At 34.6% G+C, this 16,069-nt stretch overlaps 2 protein-coding genes and 2 long non-coding RNA genes across 4 annotated transcripts in view; 3 read left to right on the top strand and 1 right to left on the bottom strand.

Annotated features, from left to right (window-relative positions):
- Positions 1–9,219, bottom strand: part of LOC127831803 (ventricular zone-expressed PH domain-containing protein homolog 1-like) — a 51,740-nt gene extending 42,521 nt beyond the window's left edge. The window contains exons 1-4 of the mRNA XM_052356879.1: positions 9,134–9,219; positions 7,211–7,421; positions 5,776–5,923; positions 2,838–3,012 (exon numbers count right to left, since the gene is read on the bottom strand). Of these exons, the coding sequence (XP_052212839.1) occupies positions 2,838–3,012; positions 5,776–5,923; positions 7,211–7,419 (532 nt within the window). The 5' untranslated portion in view covers positions 7,420–7,421; positions 9,134–9,219. The remainder of the gene's footprint in view (positions 1–2,837; positions 3,013–5,775; positions 5,924–7,210; positions 7,422–9,133) is intronic.
- The window catches only part of LOC127831808 (uncharacterized), a 104,514-nt gene that overhangs the window by 41,472 nt on the left and 46,973 nt on the right, over positions 1–16,069 (top strand). The window lies entirely within an intron of this gene.
- Positions 12,409–16,069, top strand: part of LOC127831802 (uncharacterized protein PF3D7_1120600-like) — a 32,027-nt gene continuing 28,366 nt past the window's right edge. Inside the window, exon 1 of the mRNA XM_052356877.1 lies at positions 12,409–12,681. Within this exon, the coding sequence (XP_052212837.1) occupies positions 12,667–12,681 (15 nt within the window). The 5' untranslated portion in view covers positions 12,409–12,666. The remainder of the gene's footprint in view (positions 12,682–16,069) is intronic.
- Positions 13,605–15,277, top strand: LOC127831807 (uncharacterized). The gene is made up of 2 exons (XR_008026503.1): positions 13,605–13,818; positions 14,687–15,277. It is a non-coding gene; the product is annotated as an uncharacterized LOC127831807 (long non-coding RNA).

The following is a 16,069-nucleotide window of genomic DNA, read 5'->3' as shown; positions in this document are numbered from 1 at the left end:
AAGTATTTTTTTTTTCATTTTTTTTTAAAGATCATCTTATAAATGACCACACCCTTACACTATACCCCGCCCCGACCCCCCCCCCCCCCCCAAAAAAAAAAATTGTTTTTTTGACACATGGTTAAAAAACAAAAATATTTATTTTTATTAATTTTATTTTTGAAAGACCGTCCAACTATCCCACCAAAGAATCCCAATTTGTTTTAATAATATTTTTTTGCATTTTTATTTCTTATTTTTGAAAGCTAATGTAATAAATGACCACACCCCCACACTATATACCCCTCTTCGCCCCACCCCTCCATCTTTTTTGATTGAAGTATTGAGATAGGTCCCTTCACTTTAAAAAAAAAATAGATGAGCGGTCTGCACCCGCAAGGCGGTGCTCTTTTTTTATCAAATTTTGTCGCCTTGATTTGTTTTATCTACAGAGACGGAATGTTAAATGAGTACACATGCTTGAGAAATGAAACAAAGACAAAGTAGTTGATCAGAATACTTTTATTGAAACCAAAAACATGCCTGGATATCCGGCACTGAATGTTAGAATTTGTTCTTTTTTGTGGGGGTCCTTCAGAATGTGTCGAATAATATTGCACTTGAACAATAAAAAACAAGAGATGTGTTTGTAAGAAACACGATGCCCCCTACTGCGCTGCTTCGCAGCCATTTATTTGACCTTTGACCTTGAAGGATGACCTTGACCTTTCACCACTCAAAATGTGCAGCTCCATGAGATAAACATGCATGCCAAATATTAAATTGCTATCTCAGGGCCGTCGTGGGCTGTCGGCCGGTCCACTTTTTGACCAAAAAAAAAAGAGAATTAATGCTTAGCTAGGAGAAAAATTGCTAAATCTCCTCTGGATCAGACATATTTTATCATGCTTCCTTATTAAAAAAAAAACGCCCATTAATCATATTGGCCCAATGTTAGCATTACAACGGCAACATCATGCCAATGTGATGCAGACCTTGGGCCAACGTCGGTCTGCTATCTGGGGTATTTATTCTTTTCTTTTGCAAATCAAAGAATAAACATATACGAAAATACTTAAAGAAAGCCAAAGGATTTATTTGAGCCAATAAATTTTCATGAGATATAAAAAAAATTATTCAAGGGGCTAAATGAGTTAAGATCTATTTCATCTAGTGAACTGAGTTGTTATTACAGCGTAGCGAGCCCGGAGACAGGGATAAACGGTCAATCATTAGTATATACACTTTGCCTCCCTTCCTCAACATTAGTGGCAAAAATTGTCGTCCCCCTATGCAAATTCTTTGTCAAAGTTTTTCCCTCGGAATATTGAAGCTTCCATCCATGCAAATGACGGCATATTTTGATACTGTGGTTGACCTCATATACGAATCTTACTGACAATGCCAGCTACAAATGCCATAAGCGAGAGGACCTTCTCTGCGCTTTGAAGAATTAAGACAAACCTGAGAAGCACAATGTCCCAAACTAGACTCAACAACCTTATGACTTTGCATGTTCATAAGCAAAGAACGGATGCTCTTGACTTAACTAAAATTGCAGAGGAGTTCGTTGCTCCAGGAGAAAAGCGCAGCTGTGTATTTGGAAAGTTTTATAGGTTTTACAGCATGCCGTGTAACTTAAAAATATCATGCACTATGGCCTCAAAACCTCCCAGATGTCATGATTTAGCAATATGTTTGATCCGGGGGCATACAAATGAAATAAGACTCTTGTCACTTTTGTGTAACTTTTATTATTTTATTTTTACCAACCAATATATGACCAGTATCTGTTGCACATATCAAATGTAATATTTTAATGATGCTTGCTTTAACAACTAACTAGACATTGCCTGTAACTACTGCCTCAATATTTCAAGTTCTATGGACCTTTTAAAATATTTAATATGCCAAATACCAGTGATTTGACCGGTAAACAAAACTAACTCTGTTCTGAGCGTTTATACTGTCAATAAATTTGCAGAAACATACATTTCAATTACCAAAAATAATTGTTAGTCAAAACAGTTTACACAATTTAAACTCAATTAATTTTCTTTTTATTATACATGTACACTGAGTGTTGATTATTGATGTATGGGTTACTGTTTGGCTTTTTTACAGGCTTCACATGTTACATTCATTATCCAAAATGAACATCCATTTGAGTATCAATTTCCACTTTGACTCTCATACTTGACTTATGACTACTGGAGATCTTATGACTGACATTTTCTTTTTATGAAATAAGTAAAAGTTTATGGAAGATATGAGTTACTTGCAGGCTGTTCTAGTTTTATGCTGTTTGCATATAGCCATTAATCTCCATGCAGAGTAGACCTTCCATGCTCTCACATAGAATCTCTGCCATCACAAGAATTTCTTAACCCTTTCAGTGCGGGAACCGAATTTTGAAGGCCTTTGCAAACAGTTTGGATCCAGATGAGACGCCACAGAACGTGGCGTCTCATCAGGATCCAAACTGTTTGCTATTCTGATAATATTCTTTGAAAAAAATCGAAGAAAATGCTAATTTTAGAAATTCAGCAGACGACATTTTAGCAGACGACAAATTTCCCAGCATGCAAAGGGTTAAAGTATTTTATTATAAGAAGTAGTACCATTTGCTATTATATTTTGAAAATAGTATAAAGGTTAAGGTTTATGCGGAGACCAGTTTAACCCTTAACTACTTGAATATGTACTTTTACGCATTTGTAGTCCTGAAGAAGAATAAATGTATTTAAACACCTTTTTTTTACTAGATTCAAGATTTAAGAGCTTTATTTCCAACCCTTTGATACTGATGAGCAGACATTTTCACTTTGCTTCTGCAAGGGCAAGGGTTAATAATTTACCTTTAAGAATGCTGTTGACAATAAGATCCATGTACTGGGCAAGCATGTCGGCATTGTCGATGGCGGCCAGGGAGAGGTAACTGGATACATTGTGACTCAGCTCCTTATGGTCTGTGCTAAGGAACTTCACCACGACAGGTATCGCAAGGGACATCACCTTCTCTTTGCCGTAATGCTGAAATGTTAATCCTTTACCCCTAAGATAGGCATTTCGACTCTCTTTAACCCTTAACCACTTACAATTTTCACGCATATGTAGTCCCTTAGAAAGTTATATTTAATGTAAGACCTTTCTTACTAGATTCAAGTATGTATGGCTTCTTCTCCTGATGATCAGTAAACAGCATAAAACCTGAACAGATTACGAGTTACCCACAGGCTGTTCTGGTTTTATGCTGTTTGCATATAGCCATTTTCACTTTGCTTATAAGCTGGGAAAGAGTTAAGTCCCTAAGAAAATCAAATAAAATTGAAGAACTTTCTTTATAGTTTCAATGTTAAATGTTTCATTTCATATGATTAGATACTGATTAGCAGCAAACAGCATCAAAACTGAACAGCCAGCCAGTGACTCACAGGCTGTTCTGGTTTTATGCTGAATACATACAGCCATGTGCTTTATGCTGTAATGCTGAAATGTTTAAGGGACTTGTCTATAGATTGCCTTAAGTGATTTTATGGTTTTTTAATTATACTGTGATTTTTTGTTTCTGTTGTTTTACTTAAAAAAATTAATTGATGTAAGTAAGACTTGAATACAGATCAAATAAGGAGATTATATTAACTTAAGGCACTTAATGAAAAAAAAGGAAATAGTTGGTCACATGATCAGAGAGCATCTTGAGAGGTTGTACATTGTAACATTTCGCAAACAGCAAATGCTTAATAGTGGCGTTGTAGACTTGGTTAGTTTCTCCTGTAAACTACTCTCTGTCTCGTATCATTACTGCATTTTTGTAGTCTGTACAAAATTTCATATGCATTTATCCTGCTATCAAACGGATAGATGCTAATGTTAGGATATTTCTTTTATAAAATATACTATTTAACAGGAACGTCGTTTTTTTAAATTATTCACTATAAGACATTCTTTTTTGTATAGATTCCTTGTAATTTCGACACATCTATTTAAATGAAACTTGGCAACAACTATGATAATGATTGAATAACAAAGGAACATATAAACATTTTGAACTCAAAGTAAGAGACAAATATGGCTGCAGACACGCATATCTGCAAGCGAAAATGAAAAGAGCAATCACTTTTTCGTCATAACTAAAATAATTGTGAGACGTATGGCTTTATTCTCAGACACAGACAGTTCTTTTGAGTGATAATATGCTACCCATTATGTATTCAATTATCTTCATTGGTGGACATTGATAATTCGTGAAGCACGCGACAAAAAAGATTTATTAAATGTACTATTTTTTAGCAAGCCATTGGATTGTTTTGGTTACGTTCGGGTTAAAATAGCATTAATTGGGCTGTGGGTTCAGCAAAATAACATCACACAAGTGGTTTTAGCCATAAGCTTTTATTAAAAAAGGACACATCATGCCCTTGCGGGGCAAACTTTTATTTCTTTTCTAAATTCTATCCTTGTTATTATACAGGTGCTTAAAAGTTCCTTTGTCTAAATCCAGCTAATAAGGCATGAAGCAATTTAAAACAAGAGATGTGTTTGTCAGAAACACAATGCCCCCTAATGCGCCGCTTTGAAGCCATATATTTGACCTTTGACCTTGAAAATGACCTTGATCTTGACCTTTCACCACTCAAAATGTGCAACTCCATGAAATACACATGCATGCTATATTTCAAGTTGCTATCTTCAATATTGCAAAGTTATGGCCAAGGTTAAAGTTTTGGGACAGACACACGCATACAATGACACACAGACACACACATACAATGACAGACAGACAGGCAAAAAACAAGGGACAAAATTGTCACAAAACCAGGTTTTCATTGTGAAAAAAAAATCTGATAAAGGGAGAAAACTCAAACTGAACTTTTGAAATGACCAAAAAAAATTAACCAACCCCCTTTGTAATTTTTTTTTTTTTTTAAATCTATTTTTAGTCGTGGCGACCTTGACATTGGAGATATTGACGTGATTCTTTCGTGGGACACACCGTCCCATGATGGTGAACAAATGTGCCAAATGATTTTAAAATCTGACGATGAACGACATAGTTATGGCTCGGACAAGCTCATTTATGGCCATTTTTGACCTTTGAACTCAAAGTGTGACCTTGACCTTGGAGATATCGACATAATTATTTCGCACGACACACCGTCCAATGATGGTGAACAAATGTGCCAAATGATTTTAAAATCTGACAATGAACGACATAGTTATGGCCCAGACAAGCTTATTCCGCCAGCCGTCAGCCCGCCAGCCAGCCCGCCAGCCAGCCAGCCAGCCAGCCCGCCCGCATTCGCCAATCTAATAACCAGTTTTTTCCTTCGGAAAACCTGGTTAACAATATACCCCCGATCATTCGATCTGGGGGCATAAAAAGCAAAAAATCAGTGAACTAGTGCCTTTAAGGGAAAATAACTAGGGAATGTAAGGAGCACTGGAAATGAGAACGTGCTTAGCACATCAACAGTTCTATGATTGCTTTTTTATGTGTAGATTCAATCATTTAGTTTAAAATGCATAGAAAGCCTAGGGCTTATTTGAAACATCCTTGAGTCTGTTTCCTGCAACTAGACCATAACTTGATGCCTCTGGGGGAGACCTCAAGAACGCTCCCACAGGTGGGATCAAACCCATGACCTCCTGCGTGCATGGCAGAAACCATATCCTAAACGCCGTGGCGACCTATTCAATTCAATCATTTGACGTAGGACATTTTAAGCGGACAGACTGATAAACAAATTGACATTATTCCTTTACACCCTCTCCCCTTGGTAATATATTTATTACCATGAAAAGACAGCTCATGATGTCGGAGGCAATTTTGGTGTGTGGAGGGTCAGCGTCCTTGATGCCCGAGGGACGCAGGTTGTGGGTGTGGCACACTTCCAGGAGTTGTACAAGACCTGCTGCATTCTCCTCTATACTGTGTGTCTCTCTTGAAATGGAAAAACATACTTAAAAAAAAGGAAAATGCTCACATAAGAAATTCTTGATGTTAATTTTGTTAGATTCTACAAATAACAGGTTTTGATTTAGTACCAGTAATTTATGGTTCTATGGCATCATTGCATTCTCTTAAATAATGAGTGTCTCCCTTAAAAGAAAAAAAACATTGTTTTTTTAGTGGGATAATCATTTTTGAGGTTCTTAATGACTGTTTCCCAAACTTGTTTGACTCTGAATCCACAAATAACAGGCATTGTTACAGTACCAGTCAGAGACCAATGCCCAAGAATGTATGTTTTGACAGACAAAACAGATTTGTGGTCACGGTCCTCTGCACTTTCTCTGACCTCCCAAAATTGTTTTTCAGTGATTTTGGCCCAAATTCTGCTCCATTATTCAGCTCAAAAGGCATATTTTTTCCTTATATATATACATTCTATTAAATACCCTTCTCAATGAAAGCTTTGTGTGACCATAATTGACTAAATTTTGAACAAATATTGACAAAAAATAGAGGCATTTTTGTACATCTTCCCAGATATTTTCATCAAAACCATTTTTTTACTAATATAATTCAGCATATATGCAACAAAGTATTTGATAAACCGTTTATAACAAAGTAGAATATAAACATAGACAGTAAGACCAGTTATCATGCTTATCATCAAAACTATAATTCCCTTTATGTCTTGAAATTCCTCATCTGAAGGGCCTTACACCCTCCCTTCAAACATTAGACACCAACATTTACAAGTCTTGACAGTAATCAATATAAACCAATAGCACTAATCCAAATACTTTCATAGAAACTAATGAAAAAATTAAATTGCTGAACTTTATAATTACCAATATCTGGTAGCTGAAGAACATTCAACCAGCCCCAGGCTGTCAGGCTTAAAGTTAGCATGAAGACTGCAAACTCAGTCATAGATTAGACAACATATGAGTTGTGCTCTGTGAAAAAGGGGTTTAATGCATGTGCGTTAAGTGTCGTCCCAGATTAGCCTGTGCAGTCCGCACAGGCTAATCAGGGACGACACTTTCCGCCTAAACTTGATTTTTGCTAAGAAGAGACTTTCTTTGAACTATGAATATCATAAAAGTGGAAAGTGTCATCCCTGATTAGCCTGTGTGGACTGCTCGGGCTAATCTGGGACGACACTTTACGCACATGCATTAAACCCCTTTTTCACAGAGCACGGCCCATATCAATTGTTTGTAGAGGTAAGGGCTGCACACAAATCTAATAAAGGCAGTTAGGCTGAACCACACCAACCTTATTGCGGAGGTGACCCTAGTGATGCATATCTCTACCACTGACTGATCGTTGTCACTTGTGGCATACTCAGGACTCTTGGCAATCTCACAGATACGTTCAAGCACCTGTGTGAGGTCATTCTTGATGTCACTGTCGTCAAGGGAGAATAACTCTCCCGCCTTAGACAGATCCTTCTTGGTGAGGACTTGTGCAAACAGCTCATGCATTACTGTAATTGAAAAGTTTACGAATTTTTGTTTATACATCTCTAGAACTAAATGCAATGCATTTATTACACAAAATACTGTTATATTTTGTACTAATGGAAAACAATTTACACCTGATTTGTAATGTGTTTATTTATTGTGTGGGTCCTACTAAATTGGTTAATTAACTGCTATATCCAGGAGTGTCATTATTGGATGAATCCAGCAACCTATATGGAAACATAAAGGAATAAGTAAGATTCTAGCTTAGGCATATATATATATAGTGTGACACTTAAAAAATTATGTATACTAAATAGTGATTATAATTTTACTTATAATTTTTGAAACAACTACTAAGTGGTTATCACGATATTATACATGCTTAATTTTATTGCCAGACAGTCAATTGTAACAGAACTAGCCTGAATATCATTATCAGCAAAATTTCCGATTTGAAACTATTAATCGTGTCATATTGTCAGAGTGTTTATGTGTTTATTGTCATAATGTTTATGTGTTTATGGTAATTAGACTTGTAAATAAACAACCTCACATATGTTCCAATCGTAGTTTTCATCAATTTAAATTGTTCCCTTAAATTTCAGAGTCATCATTGAATATTTAAATCAATTCTGATGCAGCAAATGTTGTCATTTTGTGGAATATATTTACTGTTAAATATATACATGTTTCCCTCGAAAAAAAAAAATTGGGTCAAACTCTAATTGGATCTTAAACACATGCAAACCCTCCCACCTATCAAAATACTATAGCACATGTATGTTTAGCTTACAAATTATATGAAGTGTTGTGATAGATTTAATATATGAGTGCACTTTGCATTTAAAAAAAAACAATTGTTAAAGGTTTGATAGATCCATTTTTTTAATTTCGAGAGTGCACCTCAGAATATTGAATGATCTATTGGGGAGCAGTATGAAAATCAATATTATGAACAAAACACTACACACTGTTCAAACGATATCAATATCCAGTTCAAATTGCATCACAAAAGTGTTTTATTAAATTTGAAGAGGGGTTCTTAACTTTTTGTTTGGCGATGTATAATAGAGTTGATTGTGACTGTCAAAAATACCCCAAGTGATGTACAGAACAAATGAGAACATGAGCAGTGAGTGACTTTTATTTGGCTGAAAAGTAAACATACTTTAACATGTGTACTTGACAGGTGGAGGTGGTATTTTCATAAACTTTGGTTGATCATATATTTGTTTCAAATTACCAATACTAATTTTATGTATTTTTTCTCATTATTAAGAGCATAAAGCGATAGAAGCCTTAATAAACTTACACCATCAAAAATACCCAACACAATGATACTACTATAATTGTATAAAAAGTATTACAAACACAGACTCTTGGCATTAGCCTTTACCCCATACCCCCAGCTGCTGATCCCCTCCGAAATCCCTCAAAATTGTCCATTTGTTATACTTTTTTTTAAATTACTTATATACAAAACATTAGATTATATATATGTTAATATTTTTTTGCTGTATAACAAATGGACAAAAATAGGGATTTTAAGGGGGTTGGCAGCAGGGGGAGGGGATTAGCAGCTCATGCAGAGTGCCTGATGTTGGAAATGACAACTGTCAACTAGCAAAGATATAAAAGTTCCAAATAAAATTATTATAAAAAATATTCTAGTATAACTCAAATATAGCCATCAAGCATATTTGTTTAACAAAATAAAAAAATCGAAAATTACCAGACTCATTTTATTATACACATCAAATAAAGTTTTACAATTTGACAAGGTAAATAACAATAATTGACCAAAATATTTAACAATTGTGACAACAGCAAATTACAGGTAATTAGTCTGGCTGCCGGTTCATTTTATATTTTATTTAATGTTTTCGCTTATGTTGTATGGCAACATTAAACTTATTTTGAACTTTGTGCATGCATACAACAAATACTGCTTCAATCAATTTACTTGTTAATGCACTTGACTCATTTTAATCTTAAGGCCACTAGAGCCTCATGTGACATTACAAAACTCGTGAAAAACGTGCGCAAATCAAACGACCGTTTACTTCATCGTTAAAACGATTTTTAAAAGTATTTCATGATTATTGGGTTTATGACTTTTAGGTTAATATTTCCGAGGTAAAGTGGTTTTATTTGTAAAAAAAATGTCTAAAAATCTTCAGGTATTCAAATTGACACTGTTGAAAAAGCAATTTGCACGAGAAAAGGAAAAGATATGTACCGGTAAGATATTTCATCACATTAAGAAAAACGCACCAGTATCATTTGCGAAGTGAATCCCGATGAACAAACACATTCTTTGAATTGATGCATGGCACTTCCCTTAACTAATATCTATACACCCATTAGTTCTAATGCTGATATCTTAAATAATTTCTGAGATATTGCCATGAACAGTTTGTGACAGACGGACGGATGGACATCAAATTTATACAAAGGCGGATGGATAATAAACATTAGACTAATTAATCATCATTGGAATTAAATAACCAAGTGTAGTCAAGTAATGTCACATGATGTTGATGTTATTGACATCATTTTATGCATTCCAAAAGATCTATCAATAAATCTTTATTAATAGATCTTTGATTCTAATGTAAGTTAAACGATAAATCATTACGTAATTTCTCTTAGTTCTCTTTGAAAGCTCAGAGTTCAAGCGTAAAGGCATATTCCGCGTTGAATTGTATGCTTTAATGGACTTTGCTCTGTAAAAAAGGAGGTTTAATGCATGTGCGTATAGTTTCCTGTGAAGTCTAATCAGGGACGAAACTTTCCGCTTTTATGATATTTTCATTTTAAAAAAGTGTCTTCTAAGCAAATATCTAGTTTAAGCAGAAAGTATCGTCCCTGCTTAGCCTGTGCGAACTGCACAGGCTTATATGCGACGACACTTTATGCATATGCATTAAACCCCCTTTTCACAGAGAGTGGCTCATTTAATTATCTGACCTATCTTCTCACTTATTTACATCTGAACCCTGCACAATACCCCGGACCCTTTTATAGTATAAATGACTGTTGAACATTAATTATAAGTAGATAGTGGATTTAAATTACTTCCAATAAAGTTAACACACAATCGCTGGGGATATGCATAGCAAGGATTTGTCCATTGAGTTGATACATAACTCAACATCTATGGATAACTTTACACTCTTATCGACGTTACTGTACATGACACGCTGCCAGTCTATTTAATCGGAAGCCTCTTATTTATTCGACAGAAATGGCTGGTTTCAGTAGTGCCCTACAATTAACAGATTTAAACGATTTTATAACTCCATCACAGGTAAAATCAACTTTCAAAATTGTGTTAAATGTTTGCATTATTGAATTTTAATGATTAAAGCCAACTTATGGTAGAAGAATAAATTGCTTGTAAATAAACGCACTTTTAGTGGTTACAAACAACCATATAAAACTAAGGCTCGATTGGTCATTGTCGGCTCGGGTACTACTTACATGTACCCCGGGTCCTCTTAAGTATACTTGCATGTACCCCTGGTACGGTAAATATACTAAAACGTACCCGGGAAATTTAACGCTAAATCGGTCGTTGTCGGCTATTACTTTGAAATTAATTATATTCACATTTATGTCAATTTTCTGTAAAACGGCCTCTATATTATCGAAACTCATATTCACAAAGCATGTTGACACAATTTTTTTTAAAGAGAAGTTTGTTTAAGATAATCGGTAGCGCATTTTACGACATCAGATTTTAGTCGGGATTACGACTCGGGTACAGTCTAATATCGACCTGGTATGATTAAGTATATTTACCGTACACGGGGTACATGTAAGTATACTTTAGAGTACCCGGGGTACATGTAAGTAGTACCCGAGCCGACAATGACCAATCGAGAAAAACTAAGTATAAGTATAAAGTTGTACTTATATAGGGCAGGCACTCAGTGTAATTAAGATTGTAGGACAAACTGCACCCAGACGATCGGCACCCAGTGTTTTTTTGCAGAGGCAGACAAACGGCACCCAGTAAATTTGTTGAGGCAGACAAACGGCACCCAGTAAATTTGTTGAGGTGGACAAACAGCACCCGGTAAATTTGTCAACCCGGACAATTGGCACCCGATTAAATTGAAAACCCGGACAAACAGCACCCAATGTATAGCTAAGATACATTTAATGTATGTATTTTTGTTACCAATAAAGACAGTTGACACCTTGTTTGACTTTATCGTACTGATTAGTCTAATCCGCTAATTGGGTTGAAAAAAAAACAACGAAATGTCAACGTCAAAAAAAACTAAAAGACATTTTTCGAAAATAGGAGTAATATCTCCGCTAAGGACCGATTTTAAGATTCACATAAATCCGTTGAGAAAATGAGGGGCGAGCTCGGTATTAACTACTATTGATCTCGGAGAATCTGTACCGGTGACTGGTAATACCCCGGTAATTATAGAGGTAATAGATAATCCACTGATAAGAGATAACATTACGTACGTAATTAATATTCAAGCCGTATTACACACTCGTGTGCGCTGACACAATACACAGATGCATAGCGAGAAAGTCGCTTTCCAGGCGCCAAACTGTGATGTTCGCTGTCCAATCGGTAAAGAGAATGCGTATGCGGGCATGGTTAACTCGGGTTTTATTTTTGAATGAAGTCGGTCATTAAGTAAGGGATAACCTTAGATTGACGAGGAATCACAGTTTAACAATAAACGTACTATAAAACAGGCATAATCATCACACCTTTTTTTGTTTACTGTAAACAATTAGTGGAAACATACTGTTAACAAGAGCCAAATGTAAGACTAATACATATATATATATAAATATATATATATAAATATATATATATATATATATATATGTATATGTATATATATATATATATCAATACATACCGTGATTTGCGGGGTGCCCGTCGTTTTCAGACCTTTCTTGTGGGGCTTATATTTAATATGGGATCTATATAAGAACCCGCAAAATATGTGCGCCTTAAATGTGTTAACTTTCATACTGGAAGCATCCTATAGCAATTACGCGCAAGTCGGTCTTAAATTGAAATTAAAATAGAGTTGTCTCCCCTACTCCAGGTCAGTAAAGAACCCATCTCTACATCATCTAGACGCTTGCATAGAACCCGCAATTTTATGTATGCCCCGCAGTTAAAGCGCGTGAAGTGATATAGAACACGAAGATCAGAAAATGGCGGCAGTTAACGGGTGTTACATGTGATATTGAAAATTAATAGATCTACAGTACTCAGTAATGATGTATTTCAAGGTAAATTGAACACACAATTGTTTGTTTTATGAAACCTTGCGTAGCACAGTTAAAATATGCTGTAGTTCCAAATCACCAACGATTGTCTCACAATCACACATGAAGTCTTATTGATATTGCAAACGGTTTTTAAGTTGTTTTTAGCTATCTTACTTAGACTGTAAACTCGCTTTTAAACTAGTTTTCAACTAATTTATTGTTGTAAATAATACGTGTATTCAGCTGTTCAGTTATTATGCAGAGGGAAAATTAAATAATCTCTTTCGATTAGTGGCTATTATTTGCCAGAGTGGCAGAGAGGCAGGTAGTCCGGATTTCTGGTCTCGAAGGCTATTGCTATATTGACTGACGCCTTCGAGTCCAGAGTCCATCGTGATTTTTACGTTAGATTTCTCCGCACAGATTTTCTGCGCACGTTTGACGGCCTATAACTTCATTAATATTAGCAACCACAGAAGACCTGATAAGCCCACTAGAATTTATCGATATCGTATCGATTTCCGAGGGGTTGTTAACTTCTAACCAATATTTCAATAAGTAATTATCATGCAAAAATAATGAAAATGCTATGTAATTAAAGCTTAATTAATAAACTTTACAATGATATAAATTTCTTTATTATTTGTTCATTGTTTGTTGATTAAGACTATTGGTAATTAGTTTGCCTATTGGATGCTTTGAAGCGTCGGTATCGAGCGAGCTCCCGGCGGCGTTTTAGTAAACATGTGTGAAATCAAAGTTGAATGCGATCGTAGTTTCGTAACATATGCAAATGATTTTCATTTGACCAATCAAATAAAAGATTGTTGTTTACAATGATGTAAGCCGCTTAGTTCTACGACAAAAAATAATGAAACAATAAAGCCCTAAAGTTAGACGAAAATGGAACGAAAAGTATAGAAAATTCATAATAGCGGCATATATCGTAAAAAAAATCAATTTCTGCTGGTTAAAATGGTGTATAAATTGTTAAAATTGAGTAGAAATTGACGATCGCATCGTGATTCGAGAGTGCGGGGTCATCAAGGCCACGCGGTTGAGATTTTTTTTCCATACGACGCCATCTTGAAAAATTCCAAAATTGTTTACTCGCTGTAGTTGAATCGATAAATATATCGATTTAATTGTTCGAAACAGGTAACTATCGCTTGCAAACAAATAAAATAATGTTTTTTGTTTGATTTAAATAAGAATGCGATGTATTTAATGTAAATAAAGCATTGCATTGTTTTGTTGATTTTACGATGATGTATGTCATCGTCACAGTTTGTGACCCGTTATTGATAACACTTTGAAAACGTAAGTTTCCTAGAAAAATCGTTTTAAAACTAAAATTTCATGTTTCAAAAGGACTATTTATGTTATGTATTCGATGTATGAGTTTGTTTTATGTATCACAGTATTACTATTACCCTGTTAATCTTTCAAGAAATCTTATTAACCCTAGTCCTTAACTTAAGCCAACTTGTTTCTTAACCCATTTATGCCTAGTGGACGTAACCATCCTTCTAAATTGGATTAATTTATTTCCAAAGTTAGGGATGTCTAGTATATTTATTTCTATATTAAGAATATTTTTTACAGAAATTCCTTTAAGCAAACAGCGCAGACCAAGATGAGACGCCACATCGTGCAGCGTCTCATCTGGGTCTACACTGTTTGCCAATGCCTTTTTTCTAGACGCTAGGCATAAATTGGTTAACCTTGCATAAATAAGAGATTTGATTTATATTATAAACCAGAAATCAATTCATATAAGCATTATATGGCTTTTAAGTAGACATATCATATTGTAATGGCATTTACTGTTATTATTTTATTAAAATTCACACAGATATGTTTAATGTTATTTTGAAGAGCACTATGTCAGTTAAATAAAATACATCTTCATTTACAATCTAGAGCTGTATTTTTATTGTATACTGATTATGTTGGGTTGTAAATACAATAAAAATACAACATAATTATATATATATATTATATATATATTTATTTTTCATTTCAGAAACCAACTATGCAGTGTGACGGAGACATACACCCTGGTCCGTTCTGTCAAGAATACAACGTTAAGATTTCATTCATGGCTGTGCAAAGCTGAAGAGTGTCCTCCGGAACTGTCAAATGTAGACATTAAAAATGGACTTGTTTTGGAGCTTGTGCATTTTGCATCACACCAAAAGTTGAATGCATGAACCCGGGGCGCCAGAGGTTCTTCAAGGATTACATTGAACTCAATGAACTGTATAACAAATACAAAGAGTGTTTTTTCACATAAATGTGCTGTTGCATTTAAACAATAAATTCAGCTGCTACTATAGATGAATGAATTCACAGATTGACAACCCCTTATTTTTTAAGCAAGTGTTACATATATTACACAATGAAATTCGTTCAAGTTGTATTGCAGGGCTTACATTGTTGCAGCTGATGTTCATATCTTTATTACACTTAAGATTAATGTATCTATCATATAACATGTGTTATTGAATTATTGATATATTGTTTGAATATACCATAGCATGTTTGATTATGCAAAAAAACTGAACAAAACTATAATACATATAAAAAAAGATCTTGAATAAAGTTGGTAAACATATTTGTTGTTTTTTTGCAATTTTTTTCTGTAGTAATAAGCAATTATCTTGGTAATGAGTGGAGATACTGCATTGAAAGTTGCTGCAATGGATAGATCATGAAAAAATACATTAGACTACCAAATATTATGACATTTGAATCATAAATAAAAAAGTTATAGCAATTTAACTAAAATATTTCCTCGAAAAGGTTCCGCGAAGACATGATAGTACTGGACTAAAGTATTGGGAGAGAATTCATAAAAGCGACGCAAAGTTTAAAACTTTAAAAGCTCATAACTTTGGTTCTACTTAAGATATTCCAAAAACTCAAAAAGTTATTTAATTGTCTTTTCAATCTCTTTTAGAAAAAATAAAAAAGAACAAGATAACTTTAATTTAAAAAATATGTCTGTGGTTGCTATTAATATTGAATGGTATATGAATTCAAACATACCGATTTGGAGTTTAACCATTTATCTGTCAATCTGTGAAGTTTATATGTCGCTATTGTATTAATATCCAAACTTTTGATTTTAATCAGACATATAAAAAGTGCAAAAAAATGTTGAGGTAGAAGTCCGAAACATTCGAAATGACCAAGTACGTGTTCACTAAGCTGGTCCCCCGCTGTCTACTGGCTCCATTATGTTCCACGACATTCGATAGACGAAAGACCGGTTTCCAGTCTACTACGTCACACGGGGTTCCCCAGGAATTTCTCAGATCTATGACGTATTTTGTGGGAACAACAAAACAGTTTTAACCCAAATTGCTGTAATAATTGATAAATAACTCGCTTATAAGAGGTGTTT

Source organism: Dreissena polymorpha, chromosome 5 (genome assembly GCF_020536995.1).
Source record: "Dreissena polymorpha isolate Duluth1 chromosome 5, UMN_Dpol_1.0, whole genome shotgun sequence".
Classification (NCBI taxonomy): domain Eukaryota; kingdom Metazoa; phylum Mollusca; class Bivalvia; order Myida; family Dreissenidae; genus Dreissena; species Dreissena polymorpha.
Note: the sequence above shows the minus strand (reverse complement) of the source record. Positions and strands in the feature narration are given on the sequence as shown.